This window comes from Mixophyes fleayi, chromosome 6 (assembly GCF_038048845.1).
Source record: "Mixophyes fleayi isolate aMixFle1 chromosome 6, aMixFle1.hap1, whole genome shotgun sequence".
NCBI classification, from domain to species: Eukaryota; Metazoa; Chordata; class Amphibia; order Anura; family Limnodynastidae; genus Mixophyes; species Mixophyes fleayi.
Window position 1 is genome coordinate 80,365,212 of NC_134407.1, and position 21,538 is coordinate 80,386,749.

General features: G+C 39.7%; 1 protein-coding gene across 2 annotated transcripts; it reads right to left on the reverse strand.

The window, feature by feature from the left end:
- Positions 1–2,354: 2,354 nt before the first annotated feature.
- RNF222 (ring finger protein 222) lies at positions 2,355–20,856 on the reverse strand. Of its 2 annotated transcripts, XM_075215227.1 has the most exons (3): positions 20,797–20,843; positions 7,677–7,743; positions 2,355–4,045 (listed from the first exon to the last, which is right to left on the reverse strand). In XM_075215227.1, the coding sequence occupies exon 3, from the start codon at positions 4,021–4,023 to the stop codon at positions 3,391–3,393; it is 633 nt and encodes a 210-aa protein (XP_075071328.1). In that variant the 5' UTR covers positions 4,024–4,045; positions 7,677–7,743; positions 20,797–20,843; the 3' UTR covers positions 2,355–3,390. The 2 variants fall into 2 exon arrangements, with proteins under 2 accessions (XP_075071328.1, XP_075071329.1); XM_075215228.1 differs by lacking the exon at positions 7,677–7,743 and having other exon boundaries at positions 20,797–20,856.
- Between the last annotated feature and the right edge of the window lie 682 nt (positions 20,857–21,538).

Consider the following 21,538-nt stretch of genomic DNA (forward strand, 5'->3'; position numbering starts at 1 on the left):
AGCTGGCAGTCACGATGTTGAACACAGGCGAGTTGCAAGCAGGAGACTGTAGTGCACAGAGGCAGCGGATAGTAGTCAGCTGGCAGTCACGATGTTGAACACAGGCGAGTTGCAAGCAGGAGACTGAAGTGCACAGAGGCAGCGGATAGTAGTCAGCTGGCAGTCACGATGTTAAACACAGGCGAGTTGCAAGCAGGAGACTGTAGTGCACGGAGGCAGCGGATAGCAATCAGCAAACAGACTTGATGAGAAGCAGGTGAGTGAGATAAAAGCTGGAGTGCACGGAGGCAGCGGATAGCAATGAGTAAACAGTCACATAGATATAAAATAACGTTGAAGTGGTGTAGAAGACTGTAGTGCACGGAGGCAGCAGATAGGAATCAGCAAACAGTCATGATGACACAGTTGATGGTAGAAGTGGAATGGAACCACAGTAGTAGAAGTGGTTTGGAAACCACAGGAATCAGCAGCACTGAATACACAAGTAATACAGGAACACCTTCAGAGACTCATGAGGAATGAGACTCCAAGATCAGGCAACGTGGTAGTGACCACAGGTGCTTAATATAGGGAGGTTGCCTGATCTGCCAATTAAGTTAAAGGGGTATACACTGAAGTATAGAAAAGGGCTGCGCATGCGCAGACCCTCAGGATGGTGGACGGCCACGGTTCCTAAATGTCCGGGAAGAGGCACTCACGGTCCGGTGAGTGACAAAGACCATACAAACTCCCCACAGATAAGGGCATGGTATGGTTTGGAATTGAACTTATGACCCCAGTGCTGTAAGTCAGTAGTGCGAGCAAATGAACCACTGTGCTGCTTCACTGTGGTCTGCATTGTTTTTGTGTAAAGCTGAGTACATAACATAACACATACAAGCCGTAGATGGAGCAAAAACAAGGATTCAAGACAATGTTGCATTTTAGTCCAAGAAAAACCCCTAAAAATAAACCCACTTCCTCTGAGTCTTAGGCCATTCATAGTAATAGATGTCAGCATGCACATAGTAATGCATACTTGCCAACTCTCCCGGAATGTCCGGGAAACTCCTGCATTTTGCGAGAGTCTCCCGGACTCCCGGGCGAGTGTGGCAATCTCCCGGATCTGCCCACTTCACTAGGAAGTGCCCACTTCCTAGTGAAGTGGGCAGAATTAGGTCCCAAACGCTGCGATTCCTGATGCATCGCGGCGTTTGCCCCCGCGGGGCCAAAATGACGCACATTTTGGAGCCCCGCCCCCCATCACCGCACCACGTGGGACTGGGATTGACATCAAAAATTTACATACACACGCCCCCCAGGTCCAGGAAGTATGGGAGGATTGTCGTGGATCGGACGGAAGTTTATACACACTACACAGCGGAAACGAGATTGGAACGAAAATATTAAACGGTACGACCAACCAAATGAGGCGACAATCGTCTATTTGGGCAGACTTTCGACCATCGTGTCACTGCACACACTGACCCAACTTTTGAACGAGCGGTCGTATGTCGGCTGTTTGAACCGATTATTGGACGAAAACAGAGTAGTGTGTACCCAGCTTTATTTTCCATTGCTTAAAAGACTTAAGGTGGGCGTGTCTTTGAACGCCCATTCCTTATTGAATTGCAAATTTCTTATCTTCCCAGTTTCTTCTTAAAGTACTCATCGCAATTTAAGATGAGGAAAGATAAGATCCGATCTCTAATGAATCAGGCCATAATTCATTAGCATACTGATATCTATAAGTCTACTATAAACTATTATTTGTATTAAAATACTACTATTAGGAAAAAGGTACATATAAAAGGAATATCACACTATGATTTATCATTATTTTAATAATGGAAGTACACAGGTGTTTTGCAATATGGAATCTCATGGAGATCCACTATAAATATACAGTATATTTTGAGTGAAGTTAAGATTGCTAGGTTTAAAATATATATAAAGGATTATAATCACAAGGTTGTGAAAGATGTACAATGTAACCAGTTTGCAGCTAATATAGCTATATAATTGTTTAATTATTTCCACATTCCTTTCTTTGATGCATGAATTAAATCAACCACCACTTGTGTAATTTACCTAAGCCAAAACTGCAACACCCATGTCCAATTATATCAGCTCTGCCTTTTCCAGCAATCCAGGTAAGCACGCCTCGATTTGCTAGGAATACATTCACATAAGTGGTTTAAAGTGTTCACCTACTCACACTGGAGGCAGACATTTTGGAAGCTGAAACCGTGCTCAGTTTTGTCACTAGTGCTTCTTAGTAAATGAATAGTATGATTAATGGTTCAGTCAATGATATGGCTGTCTACGCACTGCAGGAAACTTAGTTTCTGCAAATATTAAAACACACTACTGAAATCAGTACAAATTAATTTATTTTCACAGTTTTTTTCCCTTCATGTTTTGTGACTCTTGGGGGGGTATTCAATTGTTCCTCCGGGCGCTGCCGGATCGAGCGCGTTAAAACTATTACCGTTTATACGGTAATATTGTGCGTAATTACCGTTCATACGGTAATTTACTCGCTCAATTTCAGCTCGCTGCTCAGGGCGCTGCGAGCTGAAATTGAGCGGGTAATTACCGTATAAACGGTAATAGTTTTAACGCACTCGTTCCGGCGGCGCCCGGAGGAACAATTGAATACCCCCCTTGGAGTACTTTTAATTAAACATGCAATATTACTTTTATATAATGAATGCACAAATACATGTATAAAAATATACAATGTCTTACCAAGATTATGATAAAAGTTCAGATTCAGATTTCAAAAAGTAAAACAATGATATGATAACTCTGGTAGTTTGATGAATCTAAAAGTATTAAATGTGTGCTTGCCAGTCTGTTTTATATATACATTTGTAAAATATATTTTTATAAACCCTTCATTTAATGTATCTTTAATATACATTTTAAAATATATGTATTTTAATCCCCTGTAGTCCCAAACGCTGGTAGAATTACGTCTAATACCATTCAATTGGTAACAGAATTTCATTTTTAAATAACAACAGAAGTAGATATCATTAGTTAACTACCTAATGACACAATAAATGTGTCATAGTTTACATGCTTAAAAGTTTTAAAGGATATTCCTTATGTCTGAGAAGTGAATGTGTAAGCTTCCACATTGTTTTTAGTTTCTACTTTCTTTCTTATTTTCAGTGTGTTTTGTCGGAGGCAAAAGATCTACTCGATATGTCTTTCCATACATATTGACATGCCCCACTTATCTCCGTCACTCGTGCTGAAATTTGTGTGCTGTGTAACTCATACCAGAGTAGGCAAAAGACACCCAATATATGATGACCACCTCCTACAACATATTTGTGTTTTAGAAGTGTACACTACAGTAGTGCTAATCACAATTTTTCTCCTGGCGCACGATTGTCTTCTTCACGTTTTTTTGACTAACAGTATCCATGGAAGAACTGCAGCCAAGACAGCCACAAGAAATATCAACAAGAGGATCATGATTAAAGATGGTGAGCGGCAGCAGTTGACCCTGGCGTCCACGTGATGTGTTTGTGTGATAGTGACTACGTCTTCACTGTCCATGGGTTGTCCTTGGTCACTGATGACAAAGACTTGGGAGCCACATGTGTGGCTTGTTACGCCTGTGTTGGTATCACCAGGACATGTACACCTGGAGAGGTCTTGAGGACTGTTTGACCCAGTTGTCTCCGAGATGGGGATAACTAATGTGTTGGGGTTTCCTACAACTGCAGAATGCCTTAGGCATGATGGAGTGAAAGGAACCTCCAAGATCTGATTGAGCTCTCCAGTTTTTGGTGGCAATATAAGGCCCCTCTTGCTAAGGAACGTCACATAGCGGCACAGAGGACAAATAATATTCTTCTTTATAGAACCTTCCTTTTTGGCCGTCATAAGATACTTCACCAAGCAGTCATGGCAGAAAGAATGTCCACAGCTCAACCTTCGCTCAGAAATACTGGGGTTCTGCAGACGCTCATAACACACAGGGCACTCATTCGAAGGGGTCTCCTTGCTGTTGTCTTCACAGGACATGGCTTTGTATTAACACTGCTTTCTGAAAACAAAGACAAAACTGTATCAGGGAAGTTTAAGAAATGTTAGAAAAGCTATTACTCCAAATAGTATTTTAAAAATGTTCTGGTTTGCAAGCCTTGGGACTTACTTGTATGAAATCCCTACAGAACAAATCCCCCTATTGTTAATTTTGTTTGCAGAGAGTTCTTATTATCATTTTATTTGTATAACCATATCACACAGTCATTTCCAGAGAATATTAAAATTATTGATATTAGCCACTCTCCCACTGGAGCCTGCAGTCTAAAAGTATTTAGATTATATATTTTTATTATTAATTTATAATACTTAGTAAGTTAGATTAATATATGTATAAAGTCCTCCAAACACTTTCTGTATAAATAGCGAACTATGATGCCATAATTTTAGTGTTTATTTTGGAAAGCTTGTGCATTATAAGGAACACCACACCCCCTTATATAATGAAGATATAAAGTCACTTCAGATTTCTGTGATCTATATAAAAGTACTCGACTTATGGTCTTGTGTTTTTATATGGTCATAGGCCTTGTTTATGACTTGTAATATCAATGTCATTTACATTAAAAGGTTTATTATTTATACTAAGTGCCAACAGCTCCCGTAGCATTGTACAGAGTTAGCAATACGTACACATATGATATTATGACAACCATTACAAAACATTATTCAGTTTATGACCACCCACAGAGTGAATCTATATCAATTGCCTCTACATGAGCCAATGTAGATGGATGGTAAAGGCAGTGACAGCCCAAGGGCCCAATGAGTGAGCAAGAACCGACTGATTCAATTCCTGTCCTCACAGTCACCTGAACACTGCGCTCATTGCATGGGGTATGTTCAGGTTGTGTAGCTGCCTGAACACTTCAGTGCAAGAAGGCTGCCAGGAAATCCACTCACTGGAATTCCTTAAGATATGGAGAGAGGTCCAGGTCAGGTCTTTCTCTGAAACTACTAGATGTATTGTTATGCAGATTTAAATGCAATTTACATGCAAACTATTATTAGATTTACATAAAACTAGTTATAACAGTGTTAATGAGTAGGGATGAGCAGCCTTATACACTTCAGGGGCTACAATGGCTCTCTAATCTTCAAATGAGTCACACATCACCCTTTATTTCAGTAATAAATTAAGACAATACTTTTAATCAAACAAAAAGACACCTGTCAGTAATAACATATCATCAGGTATTTTAAAGGAGAGTTTCATGCTATAACAAGCTAATCTGACAATAAAGAAAGAAGGAGCCGGGGAACTGCAGATGAAAGCTCCTTTTCCCATCACAGCACTAAAAGGTCTCCCACAGTAACAAAAAAAACAAGTAATAAAAAAGGAAACTAAATATATATATATATATATATATATATATATATATATATATACACACATACATACATACACCAACCCTTTACCATACATAATAAAACTACATCAGTTATAGTATGTGACTCACACACCATACAAAAATGTCAGTTTTTTGTTAAACCCAAAACGTCACATCCATTCCTAAATGAGAGAACACATCCATTCAGGAAGTGGTTAACAAATGGTCTGGATTCCTATTTGTACAGACACAATTTAATTAAGCGTCTATAAAACTGTTATAACTCTACCACTAAAGTAAAGGAATCGCAAAGAAATCCAGACTAACAAACACTTTCTTTTTATATGGCATTGTATATATATATTTTATTATGACATATGCACTGTAATTTTTTAGAGTAATACACATTACGTGAGAAAGAATCCTATATTTATTTACTCTTTTAGTGTGGTATTCTCAAGTTATTTGATAATTTTAATATTAACATAGAGACACAATACAAAATTAAACATTTTTAACCATTGCAAATGTAGAGAATTACTGCAACCTCCTCCTTACTGGCCTCCACTGCACCCATCTAAACAGTGTAGTCCAACTTACCTTCGTCTCGCGCCATTTCCTCACCTGCCTCCCCTCTTTTTCAAACTCTGGCTCCCCCTCCGCTTCAGAATCCTCTTTAAATGCCTCACCCTTACCTACAGCCCAACCTCATCTCCACTCATACTCCTTCTTGTCTTCTACGGTCTTCCAATGACCGCCACCTCACCTCACATCTGGTCACCACCTCTCATTCCCGCATTCAAGACTTCTCCCGTGCTGCCCCTCTTCTCTGGAACGATCTCCCCATTCTATCAGGCTTTCCACCAGCCTTCCTAAAATCAAATGCTCCCTCAAAACCCATCTATTCAGGCTAGCCTACCCTTCCTCTATCTAACCCTGCCCTCCTCTAACCCTATTTACTATCCTTCTACACTTACCATACTTTACTCCCCCCCTTATTCTTCCTCCGCTCCTTCTTACTCAGGTTCATCTCTCCCCTTAGAGTTCTCATCCCCTCGCCCTATCTTCCCACTCTGTGTCTCCTGTCAGTCTTCCCCTCACTTTAGATTGTAAGCTCCCTTGAGCAGGGCCCTCTATCCTCATGCCCTGTTCCTCCTGTTTACCTTTGCCCCCGGCTCCCCCCTCTTTTCTGTTCTTCGTCACTCAACTCCTGTCGCTGTCTCTCCTTTTCTTGCCCTGATCCTGTTAGTGGCACTCACACTATTGGGCACAGGTTCAACCTATTTTTTTTTCCACTCCCCTTCCCCTGCCCTCCCTTCACACTATCTGTGCACCTTTTACCTTTTTGCCTGTGCACCTGCTCTCTGCTGAGTTAGTAATTTTTGTACTTTTTGCACCTTATTTGTACTAATTGCACTTTGCCTTTGTACTGCCTATTTGCCATGTACTGTTACTCTGTACTGTTGTCCCATGCTCTAAGTATGGCACTACAGACCCTTTGTGGTGCCTCATAAATAAACAATATTATTATTATAATTAATAATAATAATAATAATAATAATAATAATAATAATAATAATGTAAGTTTGGGGGATATTGCTTACACTTGGTGAAATATGTACAGTGATACAATTTTGAGCTAGTAGAGTCTTCATTAGGTAAAGTTTACATTTTCAGTAAAAACCATACAATGGTGGTTATTGTAAGAATATTTTTAAGTACTCCTCTATGGATTACAACCACTCAAATTCTCTTTTCTTGGATTAATTTTTTCACATTTTCCAAACTGTGTCTCAATTGACAAAGCTGACTTGGAAATGTTTTCTAATATGTCACACACTTTAAAATTCTAGGTTCTATAACAATCAATAAGCTCACATGCAATGCTAAATACATTTTTATTTCTTAAGTCAAATTTCACATAAGTGCCTGTAAAAGTATACAAGTTTGCAAATAGCATACATATTTTTTAACTTGGCATGAAAATCCACACAGAAACATTTTACACGATGAAACAGAAAGAGAGTGGTAGATTAAATGAATATTCTGTCAGTAGAGTTGATGGACGCCAGCTATCAAAGTAATTTAAAGTACAGTGCTTGCAACATAGTCTGTCATATGTAACATAAAATAAGGTCAAACATTACACATAACCTAAAAAAATTCCCCTTCTAAATTTGCTATTTATTAGATTACAGATTAAACTGAATTCTCTCTTCACGGCCAAAGTAAAACATTGCTATTGTTCTGCACCTAGTAAACACAATTGTCAGCAATTAATAATGTTTTGGTAATGCTTACATTGATACTTGTGTTGTGGACTTCTAGAATGCAAGATCTGTCCTCTTCAGTTCGTGGTCAGGATAATCTGAAGTAAGGAAACATTGGGAGGTTTTGAAAGAGTTCAGGGTGTTTTCTGTGTTGTGCAAAAGGCATTTTCCTGATCATCCAATAAGGTGATTCTCAGGACTGACGTGAATCACTGAATGCTGCTTAACCTGTTTTTTGCCTACTGGGGTTTGGCATGGAGCGAGGAGTCTATCCATCTTTCCCAGTCACCAGCTGAGATGTAGTGCGGCTGCTCTGGTATGAATTTGAACTGGTCGTTTTTTGAGGGGGGACTGGCAGCCTGCCCATCATTGTCTACGTGGCAAAAAATTACATGCACGGACAACAAGATTATAACTCACTGTTTTTTTGGACAGGGTGCATGATGGACTGGAAGTAGGAAATTCATGGAAGGGGTAAATTATGGCTTTCCACAGACTGGGAAATTTTAGGGAATGATTCAATAGAAGGAGGGGCTGCCAAGTATCTCAAAATAATTTGGAACTTTTTAATCAATATGTTTGATCATTTGTGACCTATGACACAGCCAATGTAGTTTCCAGATAGGTGAGACATCACTGGATGTTGTATGTGATATGAGTGCTGGGAAATGCTGTGGGTATACTGTACAGAGGTGTAGCAATAAGGTTGGCAGTGGTTACCAGACCCAAGAGTCCTGGAGACCCAGCCATGAAACCTGTATGATACAAGGAACAAGAGAGGAGAGGGGCAGATAAGAGACACAGGTATGAGGGAGGCAGACAAGAGGGGACAGGCATGAGGGGCCTACGCATAATAGGGTGGTCCATTAAAGTGGGTCCATTTTGCAGACATCCTAGAATATCACAAAATAATTATTATAATATAGAATAATTAGGTGTAATATGTGTGGGTGTCATTAATGGACGGGGGATGGTACACTTACCTTATTTTTGCATCAAGTCCCAGGGACTTTTAGGTAAGGTTTATTACATTAATTAAATTATTAATTTACATTTTTGTGTTTGTGCAAGATCATTTTTTGGTAGGTGTGTAATACAGAAGACACATTTCTAAAGTACACTTTATTTATGGGAATCTAACAACCTACTTGTTACAAGCAATCAAACAGACATTAACGTGCATCTGTTACTAACACACAAAGGAGGCAGCCATTTTCTTTACTGAGCAAATATTCATGAATGAGAATAGATACCAACAATTCAGTAGGAATTTGTGACATCACTAAACACACAGTAGAAACAGACACCTAACAAATAACCAGTAATTACTGACATCACTGCAGCATGAGGCAGCCATTTTGTGGGCTACATTTTCTGTGAACAGTAAAATACTGACATACCTGCCTCTTATCTTTCTATTAACAACACTGGCAACAAGTTCCAGTTTTATTGGGAATGTGGAAATCCTATGTGGACTGAATAACAGGTTCCCCTTCATCCTCATACCTGCCAACATTTTCCATTTGGAATTTGGGACAAATTAGGAAATAGCCAAATCGCCCAGCTCCACCCAACAACATTCATGCAATGATGCACCCATATTTCTGGTAAGCCGCATCCTGTTTGACCAAAGTAACTCATAACTGTTCTGAGGTAATTGAGGCTGTTGTTAGTTATGCATTCCCAAAAATATGGGCTCAGCCCACAAAATGGCGGCCTCCACCATTTTTGACAGATGTGCTTTATGCAGAAAGCTGTCTCAGTCAATTAGTCTAAGGAAAATGGAATACAGTCGTTCTTCTAGAAGCAACCTTTGACCCACCAGCTGTCAGTGACCTTCAAGTGTAAAAATACTCTGCAGGAACTGTGAACTTGAGGATCATGGGAGCTGTAATTCAGAAATTCATTTGGGGATTTGTTATAACATTGAATGTTCCCTCTAAAATAAGCAGATTGCACATTAATCAGAGCCTTAAGTCATTGGTAAGAATACAGTTTTTGAGGTTTCACTGAATAAAAGTTTCTTTATGAAGAAGTCTAAGTACGCCTTTAACCTTCTCATATCCGGTGATGCTCAGCTCAGAGGGAGTAGCGCTGACAGTTCGCATTATTATTGAACAAATATGTTTATGTAAATACATGAAGCTGAAAAAGCACCTTTACATTTGTAAGCAAATTGCTGCCCAGATTGTGTGCACTGGACCATGGTTTGGTAAATGCAAACATCTCCAGATCTTTGCACAGTGTTGTCGACCTGAACTAAGCTTACAGTTGGAGCGGAAGTGTTTGGCTTATTCAACTGTTGATGTGGTATATTGAAGTTGATATCAGCACTGTAGCAACTTATAGCAGACTTCTGAAGCCTATTCAACAGGTATCACCAGGTTACTTGTTCTGTTCATCTCAGGATGGCGGTAACATAAGAAAATCATTGAATTTTTTTATTTTTTTTTTAATTTAAAGGATATGTTTTTAAAACACTGTATTAATTATTTTTACAAGAGGAACTAAAAGCCCAAGCAAAGTGATAAGTTTACCCATACTGCTCTGGGCCAGTATTACCAGGACAGCTGAGTATCGGTGAGCTGCCGTGGTGATATTTTATTGATAAATTGGATAGATAAAAACATATTCTTTCAGCCTTGATAAATAGGCCTCATTGACCCCCACGGGGCACATTTATTAATTATTGAAAAGTGGTGTTATTTATTAAAGGCTACCGCTGTGCAATCTCCAAAAATGGGGAAGCCTATTTAATAATTTGGGGTGGTAAATGTACCTCTGCAATCCTCCTTTCGCTATCACCACCTCAGGATGGCGATAGCAGAGGATCTTCAATGAGAAAATGCCTTATTTAAAATAAGGCATTTCTCTTTTTCAGATCTTTGAATATTGGGGAATCAGACAGGGAGTTTAAACATCTGTGCACCTTATCCTACCATGTATTTTTTACATTTTTATTTGATTAGTTACTTATTTATTTTGAGGAAAGTGGAACTGGAAGGCTAAATCATGGCTTCCAGTTGCGCTGCGGATGTATAAACTGGCCAGCCAGATGCAACCAGGTCTGAATGGTGACTTCTCTTACCGGTGCCATCCTGTATGGCTGGACAGTTGAGTGTCACTTAGCTCCGGTGATATTTACTTTTTAAATTGAGGCGATAAGAGATTTTCTATTGCTGCGATAAGCGAAAATCTATGTTGACGCCGCAGATTAATAAACAGCCCCGGCAGTATGTTGATAAGGAGGCGTCTCCTGAGAGCAGAATGTAAACGTGCACCTTTGTGTGCTTTGGGCAAACCATCCAAACACGCTGGTGCAAAACCAAGGCATCCACTGCTGTTCGTAAATGAGGCACAATGGAGGAGACATTTTTCAGGATAAGCCATGAGATGGCAGTCTTTCAATTCACTAGCATCCAGTGACATCACTGAGGAATTAATCAGCAACATACAAAGAACAATGTGAGCGTTATCTCTATTAAAGTGGTTTTAATTGACATTTGTCCATTCACTGTGAGTGAACCCGTTTGTGCAGCTCCTTCTGTTCAATGTCTGATGTCACAAAAGTGTATTTACTGACTGTGCTCCTGTTTCTAAATAACATTGCATTCCCGTGCATTATGGTAAAATGCCAAGGAGGTACATGTTGTACAGTACTACAGGTGAACCTCCTCCCACTGTGAGACATTCGCAATAATGCAACTTAATAAGTTCATACTCCACCAAATAACAAGGTCTTATTCCGTGTAATATATATATATATATATATATATATATATATATATATCCCAATGATCTCAAACATTGGGTGGATAAATATTGTGCTCAACCTGGGTGAAGATGCAAGTTTTGCTGCACTGACCTGTAACCAGAGCCGTAACGACGGCGGTGCGGGCGGTGCGACCGCCCAGGGCGCAAGCCCAAGGGAGCGCAGCCGCCCGATACCAACCTCTGTGCCCAGATATATCGCGGTTCCACAAGCTCCCCTACAAGCAATATTCCCGGTATCAAAAGCAGTGCAGTGAAACGCATATGCGTTCCACCGAAAGCAGGAAGTTCGGCATTTGGAACGCATTTGCGTTCCAAATGCCGAACTTCCTGTAATTGGAACGCACATGCGTTCCACTGCGGAAAGGCAAGAGGCTGAAGAAAAAATATCTCCCCCCGCCCCCACCTCCACGCCCACTGTGTGGACAACCAAGTCATTGTCCAGAATGTCAGTCTGCATACACCTAAGGACATATCAGAAGTACTTAAGATGATTATGGACTTTCTTATGCTTTCTAATGGTTAGTAAAGTGGTTTTAATTGATTTTCATCTGACATTGTGGTACTATCTCTCAGCTCCCTGCTAGGTTTAGATGTTTATAGACAGCTGCAAGAAATAATTATAACCTTATTTCCCTGTCCTCCTCAACTGCTTTTTATTAATGAAGTTCAGTAATCATATTTCGAAATCTGGGTTTTGCAAAGTATCTGTTAACAAGCACGGTAAGCTCGACCATGAGACTGGCTCCACATGTAAAATATTATGTAAAATAATCCAAATGTATATTACAATTTGTGGGTCATTCGTTATTACTGATAATGGCATTTATAAGGAATGCCCTGCAGGGTGCTACAAATTAAATAAATGGCTGAAAAGCACATGAGAAAATCAATGTATCAAACGTTGCAGGAGGCCATACAAGCTAATACATTAAAGTCATCTAAGGGTGGTAAATGCTTTAAATGTTACAATTGCTAGATTAAAATAATTATGACTTAATAATAGATGACATGCCAAATATTATTATTATTATCATGAAACTGAATTTCTTGACAAATCAATGCAGATTCTGACCCCTTTGCAGAGCTGTAACTAGGCATGTGTGGGTGGTGCCATCGCCCAGGGGCGCAAGCCCAAGGAGGCGCAGCAGCTACCTGGCACTGAATTAGACTGAGACTTTCCCGCAGAATTCTTTAAGTAAAGTGCTGGCCACACCCCCACATTAGGTTGGCCACACCCACTTGGCAAATGTCACTCCCATTTAGATGGGGGGCGCCAGTGCCCTGTCTCGCCCAGGGCACTAAAATGTCTAGTTACGCCACTGCCTGTAACAGTGGGTGCATTTCAGCATATATAGATGCCCCTTGGCCCTGATGCAAACCTAAGCCAGGGTCCACCAAAACCCCCCCACAATGGCTGCAAATCCTGTCCAGTAAACAATAGCCCATTCAGGTGGCCCTTCGGTGGCCGGTGTCTATCCACATTTCAAGAGGGAGTGGTAAGACGGAGATTCTTCCTGTGTGTTTTATTGGAATCAGCGATACACTGTCTTACTAGAGCTCCTCCTGTATATCGGATGTTAAGAGGTTCTTCTAGAAAAATAACTGTTCCGTGTGTGTACAGGAACTCCATGCGTTTTCTTGCACTGGATAATTACGGTCAGGTTCCCAGTAGGACATTGTTAATATGGAGGTCCTAAATCTCCCCTGATGCCCTGTGCCCAGTTGCACCTGTGAATGCAGCGATCCCTATTGTTACTACTGCACTATGTTGCCCTTTATAAATGACCCTAGATGTGTGACATAACGGAAAAGTTTGCACTTTTGCTTATCAACGGATCAAGTTGCATTGCAATCATTTTGTAAATTCTCACAAGATTTTGGCTTTTATGCTTTTTTTTAATTGTATGTGATCTCATGTAACCTATGAGTGTACAATTCTACTGTATATTTTGGCACAGTGTTAAAAATAGTTAATGATAATATTATGATTCTTTTATGATATTGCAACATCTACTTAATAGCTACTCCAAAACATAGATAAAATCATACTTCACGTTATTTCTAAACATGCCACATTGCACTGTTTCAATAAGACTTTTAAACAAAGGTATGAGGGGAATTTAACATGATCCCTTTTTCAATCAATTGTGTACATGGTAATACAATACCCTGCTTTGGCAAGAAATGGAGGTATTTATCCTTGTAATAAAATTAATAAACATTGCTGTCTATGCCACATTACAAGGGAGTTGCATACAAATGTACATTCAAGGTGATCTATAATCCTCCCTGGCGACTGGCCCCAATTCATAAACATCAACTTGGCCCATTTCTTCTGGGATAATTTTGTTTGCTCCTTAATATATTACTGATTTTCTAACATAGGCCCTGCGTACATGAGCGGTATTTAAAGCACACATGCCAACTTTCAAACTTTCATGTGACAGCGCGAAGGAGGGGGCGTGGTGCCGTTGTCGCGTCACCATAACCCCGCCCCCACTGTAAGATGATGAAATAACGGCATTGAATAGCTGGGGCTGGGTATAATGATGCAATTAAGTCATTAAGGCATTAAATGCCGTGCATTTCAGCGAATCTAGGAGGTTTGCCTACTCTTCTGGGAGTCCGGGAGGACTCCCGAAATTCAGGAGCCTCCCGGGAATTCTAGGAGAGCAGGCAAGTATGATTTTAACACCATATTCACCCACCTGGAAATGCAGCACTAACACAGCAGTGAAATTGTCAGCAACAGAAGGTGTATAAATACCACAGCATGCATGACTTTTGTCCAATACAGATCCATCAGTGATTCCTCTGCTGTGCTCAGTTAACGCTCCATGTACCTGGAGAGACGGGATAGCAATGGTCGAAGTGGGCCGGTATGTCATACTTGCCTACTCTCCTGAAATTCCCGGGAGGGTCCCGAATTTTAGGGAGAGCTCCCGGAAAAGTAGGCAAACCTCCTGGATTCGCAGAAATTCATGTCACTGAATGGAGGGGCGGGGCTTAATAGCATTATTAAGCCCCTCCCCTGCTATTCAATGCTGTGAATTTCTGCATTTTATAGTGGGGGTGGGGCTATGGTTACGCAATGACGTCACCACGCCCCCTCTTACCTCCTGCCACATGATTTCTCCCCAGGGTGAGAAGTTATATTCTGTATATTCAGTATGTGCTGGTAAGACATACCAGCACTTCTCAGGAACTGACATTGAATCAGCTCACATGCTCTGCAAGGAGCATATGATTGCAGACATTGCTGCCACAACAGCAGGTAACTATTGAGGATCGGTTATTTTTTTGTGTATGTGTGTTTGGGGTTTTTAGGGCCATTGAAGATAGTATTAATTAGTGGAGGCCGAGTTTCATCAGCGTGATAGTGCGACTGCCTGGATTTGTCAGTGTCAAATATCACACTGCTCTGTACCTTCCTGCTCTAACAGTGCCTCTTACACTGTGTGTATAGCTAGACTAGTGAGCTACTTCTTCAGGAGCCCCCTGGCATACAAGTGCTGATTTAACAGTGAGGACTATTGTTTCCTGCTCGGACTTACTTTGCACTGATTGCTGGGCACACACACTGTACTTTTGGCAACACGTTCCAGTGTCAGTATTGTGAGACTGAGATGTGCATTGGCTCTCTTTGTTCAGTAAATGCTGGAAGTGGTTAGAGGGGACTTCTGACTGGCAGGTTGCAATGCTTTCCAACTGAGAGCATTACTGGAGAAGTGCAGAGTGGGGTACACAGCACAGATTGGGGTGCTTAACACACACACAACCACTGTGCAGGACACAATGCATAAGGAATCCCATCTTAGTACAGTGCCCTCTAAACTTGAACACATAACAAATAGACTGCCCTCCTTTCCTTTTTTTTTTCACTACAAAGTTCCCCCACAGTTTTTTGTATGAAATACCCATGTACTGAAAATCCTGGAGACTCTCAATCCCTCTCTCCCTTCTGACCATTCAGTAATTAAAACTTACATGTTATTAAATATTTGCCAGCTTCTGATTCATACATTGTGTCATGAGACATAACCAAGTATATCCTTAATGACTTCTTGACACTGAAACATAGTTGAAGAGTGGAAAAACCTATGTTGCATAGCAAACAATACACATGTCAGTGTGCTCTGTATCAGTGGTCCAAGTGGGGGTGTATATGGTGGTATGCCCTACCGCCACGTCTACTGCCTTCATAGTAAAACTATTGCATTCCATTCACTTACATATTCCATACCGCCACTTCTAAATTTCCACTTTGACCACTGCGGGATAAGGGAAGGAAGGATTTACACAAATGCAGTTCATGCAGACTGTGTATGGCTCTGCATATGGGTCTAAATATGCTATTTTTCTGTGCTTTTTTTTTTAGAGTAATTTAATTCCATTTTCCCAAAAACTTTGCATCTGCCCCATTACCCTTTCTCTTAGTAACAAGTTAAAACAATACATTTAATCTAAGCAAGCAGATATAAATATTTTTTACAAGCTATAACAACCAAATTTGACATTTCAATGTGATTTTCCACCAGCCTTTGCAAGTTATACTTGAACAGGCACTACACATTTCTGCAGGGAGGTTTCTATCTTGTAAACCTGTTGCACTTGTTGTTATTAATGTCCCCATAATAAAGAATGTCTGTTCACCTGTATAACTGGGACCAAAAATAGATAACATCCATGTAGCATCCTGGTGCATAACAGCCTGCCTAGAAAAATCCTTAATTTGCTGTTATAAAGTAAGCAGGGGCCACTCAGCTGTTTCCCACTAAGCAAGGAGGGAGACCATGAGGTCCAGTGTGCACCTCCTTCCTCCTCTGATCTCAGATGTGACTTCTCTGCATTGTGCAGAGGAGGTCACATGGTGCAGAATATGTTATATGGCCCATCTGCTCTCTGCAGCTGCTGGGACCCAGAGAAAGCAAAAAATAAGAGAAAAGGACAGACAGGGCATAAAACAGGAAGAGCTGCAGTGGTGCAGGTGAACGGTCAGAAGGCCTCCTGTTGCCCATCATTGGTTTTGAGGATCCAGAGATATCTGGCCTCCTGTGGAGTAATAGTTCATTTTGATTGCTATGGAAAACATATACTGATATGCAGCTTTGGGATTATCTAGCTCATCTCTGCAGGTCTTAGCTCTCAAGATGTAAACCAGTGATGGGCACCAGATGGCCCTAGGGCATGCATGTGGCCCTCCGAGTCTTCACATTCGGCCCCCTGCTCCTTCCTGCTTTATTGTTAAGATTCTGTTGTTATAGCTTGTACACTTGTTTAAAATGCCTGCTGATATGCTATTACAGATAGGTAGATCTTTCTTTGATTAAATGTGTCGTTATAAGTTATTACTGAGATTAATGGTAATGTGCGGTACTTTTGAAGGTTAGAGGGCAAAAACATGCAGCCCCCGAAGAGTTTGATTGCCTATAATTGATGTAAGCAGTAGATTATGCAACTATGCTGCAGACAGGGAGACAGTGAAGTGGTGTAGGAGTATGGTGGGTAGAAGGAGTTGGAGGTGTATGATTAAGAGAAATGGGCAAATGGGATAAAGGGTGAAGGAGCAAGGAGAGTAGGAGGGATAAATATAGGTAAGAAGAAGTGTAAGAAGAAAAAACAAAAAGGGAGGAAAAAGATGAAAATAAAAGAAAGATAGGAGAATGAAGTATGGGAATAAATATAGATACTATAAGGACGTAAGACAGGGATGAGGCACTAGGTAGATATGAGTTATGATGGCACAAATTAAGAAGTTTAACGTCTGTAGTAATAATGATAGGAATAATGATATGAATAAAGATGTAAGTGAGGATCTAAAATAGATAAGCTATATCTAATAAAGAAGGTTTGGGTAAATGGGAAGTTTATAGTAAAGGGAGGTAGATAGAATGTAAGTACAGATATGAATTAAAGTAATAGATGAAAAAATAAATATAATACGGATAATTCATAAGCTTGATAAAATAAAGATAGAAACACAAATGACAGCAAATAAAAGTAAATTAAACTGTATATTTGTTATATCATTGAATGAGTAAGCCATTACTCGAGACAAAACATGCTTTAAAACAATTCCCACACAGCTGACCACTACAGACGTACGCCTGGATGTAAGTATAATTGAGGGCCTTAAACTAAACGTAACTTGCACTTGTGTCCTTTAGTTGGATGTCCAAATCTAAAGGAGGCCCATAGGTGCATGCAGGCAGCAGTTAGTGATGGCTGTGCCATAGATTAGCTCTGTGCCCTACTTCACACATAGTATTCTCACAACTATAAAACAGTTAAGAATTTGTGAGAGCAGTGGGAAATTACATGGCAGTGCCAAGGAGTGCCATCACACAAAAGGAAGGGTGGTTTAGCAGATCTACTAAATACCATGTCTGGGCATTCGCTGGACCCAGTCAGTTCAAATGTCATTGCTGTTGCCATCTCCATTTCTCCTCCACTGCCTATTTGGTGGTGCAAGGTCCCCCTGTGAGGGAACATGGCGAAACACTGTTCGGTATCTGTTTTCAGCAGCGAGCATGATACTATAAAAGAACAGCATTCACACAGCTAGTCCAAGCTCATGAATGGTCCCAACAGTGCCCATGTAGTCTTTTCTAGGGCCAGAGAAGGAATGAGGATTGGTTAGGACAAATGCCGAATGACAGATATGGTTGACATTAGCTGACTGTTTTAAGATCTCTACAGTGATTGGCTCATGTTTGGTGCCTCCGCTTACCACTGTCTCTCCTTATTACAACCGAGCCACACCACCATTATACACACAGAAATGCAGGTCACCTTACAAAAGCCATTTGTACTTTTATCTAATGACAGTTACAATTGTTATTGTTTCCCTATGTATCAAATGTTCTCTGTACTCTCTTAGGGGCATATTCAATTGTCCGAGATACTTGCAAAAGTAACGCGGCGTTAAGAGTATTACCGGTATTACGGTAATTCTAAGCCGGATTACAGCTCGCAGCGCCCTGAGCTGCACAGTCTTTTTTCAAGTCTTTTTGCGCAGGGGAAAAGACAGTGGATCCCTCCACACAACAAGGAACGCCCAAGAAGTGCAACCTCTGCACTTTTTGTGCCTCATTTAGAGTAGGACGCAAAGTCTGTTTAAGAAGTGTAGGAGTGGGAGTGTGCCGCAGCTTGGTAGGGTATTACGAGTGGCAAGCAACCCCAGTTGCGTCCCACTCTTAATACCCTATCGAGCTGCGAGCAGTTCCTGCAGCTAGCTAAAGCTTGCGCCACCTAATTCCTGACGCACAGCTTTAGCCCTGTTTTGACGTGTGTTCCGTCTACGTCTCACTGCGACTAGGATGTATTTACATGGTCACGCCTTCACAATTACGCATTCCTCCCATTCTCACGTAGTGAGTCGCAAGCTGTCGCAAGTGTTAATTGCGTCCAAGATGCAGGCGGATTTGGGGCTTTCTGCACATGCGTGGTAGTGTTTTTTGGTTAGATGCGCCTAAAACGGACTTTGCGTCCGACTCTAAATGAGGTCCTTTATCTTGATTCAATAGTCTATCTCTGAAAAAGGAAGTTTACTTTCTGCACTGCGTCATAAAACTAGATGCACCACTACATTTACTCCGTATTGTGCTGTCAGCCTTTGCAAACAATTGCTCCTCCTCAAATGAACTCCAGTATGTCTAGCTGAAATGATCAAGAAGCAGCAAAACTCATAAAGTTGTCACAGGGTTTAGTGGACTCTCATATTTTTCAATGTTGATGCTGACATCTATTTCATTTTACCTCTTCTATAGGAATGATTGGAACAACGCTAAATATATTCCATTATTTCTTTAAAAAAGAAAATATACAAAACAATGTTTGGAAATTGTGCCTAAATTGCAGTTATATTTAACACATAATAATATTTTTTTTTAGCAATGTACAATATTTTTTTTTAGCAATGTATAAATGTAACAAACCCGAACCTGTCAAAAGCAATCTGCTCCCATTAATTCCCAGTAGTACTATATTTTAGCCCAACCCTCTCTACTGAGAGTGAACAGTCATTAGCATGACAAAACAGGCTGGTTTCTGGCTTGTGAAGGATGAACCCTCATTACTAATATGAATAGTACTGGACAACTCAGAGTTCAAAGGTTAAGGCTGGGATCTGTACTATTAATTATGATTTCTTATAACATAGCTGAAGGTATGAAATAGGCAGCGTTTTTGTGCCCATAAACATGGCGATTTGTGGCCATATAGGTCTTAAACAATCTAGTTTGCTGTCCAAATCACAGCTTGTGCACACATAGAAAAGGACAGTTTATAACCTTCAGTTTGTTAAACCACTGACTCAGTTAATATACTGAAAGCAATTGAAGATAATTTATACTGACAGTACAATACAACAATACTTTTTATTTTTACCGAGCCATGAATGTAGGCATTTACTGACACATGAATATTATGCTAAAATGAGTCCAATATTAAAACTAGAGGTAGCAGGAGTTATTGGATCCTAGACAGTGTAAAAGTCAGGCAATTCTCAGCGGTTTTACCAAACCTGTAACTTTCCAGTTGTGCTGGGTAGGACATAGTCAGGATTGCAGTTCCATTATAGCTGGAAATGATAGGTTCCTTTTCTTCTGGTGTAACAGTTAATTATCTATAAAATAACTCTGAAGCCATTGATGTCTATATAATAATTTCAGGAAGCTGTTAAATTGTCAGCAAATTTTTTGATAGTAAAAACATTTGTAAGAAAACAACGGAGATGGGTAAATATTTTGCCATTTTCCACATTTTACAGTTTATATAAGTAACGATTGTGAGTGTATATGTGTATATATATATATATATATATATATATATATATGTGTTTATATAAATATGTATATATGTGTTTATATATATATGTATTATATATATTTATATATATATATATATATATATATATATATATATACACATATAATTATACATGCATATATATATATATATATAAATATACATGTGTGTATATATATATATATATATATATATATATATATATATACATATATAAATATGTATGTATGTATGTGTACATCTATAAATATGTGTATATATATATATATATATATATATATATATATATAGTAACCTGTGTATTACAGATATAAAACAATAGTTTACACACTGATTCCTTCAGTCGTTTCAAATGTTGGTAATTAAACTCCTTTGTATATAATGTACAGTATGGTCACCTAATCAGTAATAAGATTAGTATACAAGCTGCCTCTTCTAAAATAAAACAATTCTGCTCAACTCCAGAAATTTCTGTTCAAAATGATGAAAATACATACAAGTAGCTGAAATAGGAAACTTTTTTCTACATTTTAACTGTATGTTTCCCAGAAATAACTAATATAATTTACCTGGCTGGGTACGGAGACTTCTTCTTTCAGTCTGCAGTAGTAAGTGGGAGAAGTACCTCTACTGACCTCTTTGCAAATCCTCAGATTTTGTTAGACCTTGGACCACACCCCTCTCCTGCATAGAGGTGTGGCCACATTATTCAACACACAGCATCTATCTTACCCACATAGCCTACTAAAGACACTTCCTACTTGGCTGTGTAGCTACACTGTATATACATACATATTGATTATTTACATGGGCTATCCAGTCAAACAAGAACCAAGTACTTTGCTAGAATTGTACACAGATTAAAAAACAAGGTGCATGAATAATAGTTAATTAACAAGCTAACATAATACAATGGTATTCCAAAAATGCTATTATAGCTTAAACATACAAGCAAATAAAATCAAAATAGTATCATACCACTATTAGTCAGAATTTGTAAAAAAATCTTATTTGGTTGCACAGGATAGATAACATCTCATATGAAAACTTGGATCACACACCTTGGGTCTGATACTGAGCTGTATACATGCCTGTTTGCGTAACATAAAATCTGCATAGTTGTACTGTGCATGCCCACAAAACAAGCCTCTGTATATTGGTGTAAGCAGAGTTGTAGTAACTACACTTGTGATAGCTTGTGACTGGGACGATGGAGGGAAGGGGTGGTTTAATGTAGCCCAAATACAGCAAGAGCGTGTTCACGCAAATGTCGCTGAGGCAGACCAAGCTATTGATTGGCTAATTGTGAGC

Coding starts and splice junctions, on each gene's coding strand:
- RNF222 (XM_075215228.1), bottom strand. CDS start 4,023: ATGTCCTGTGAAGACAACAGCAAGGAGACCCCTTCGAATGAGTGCCCT.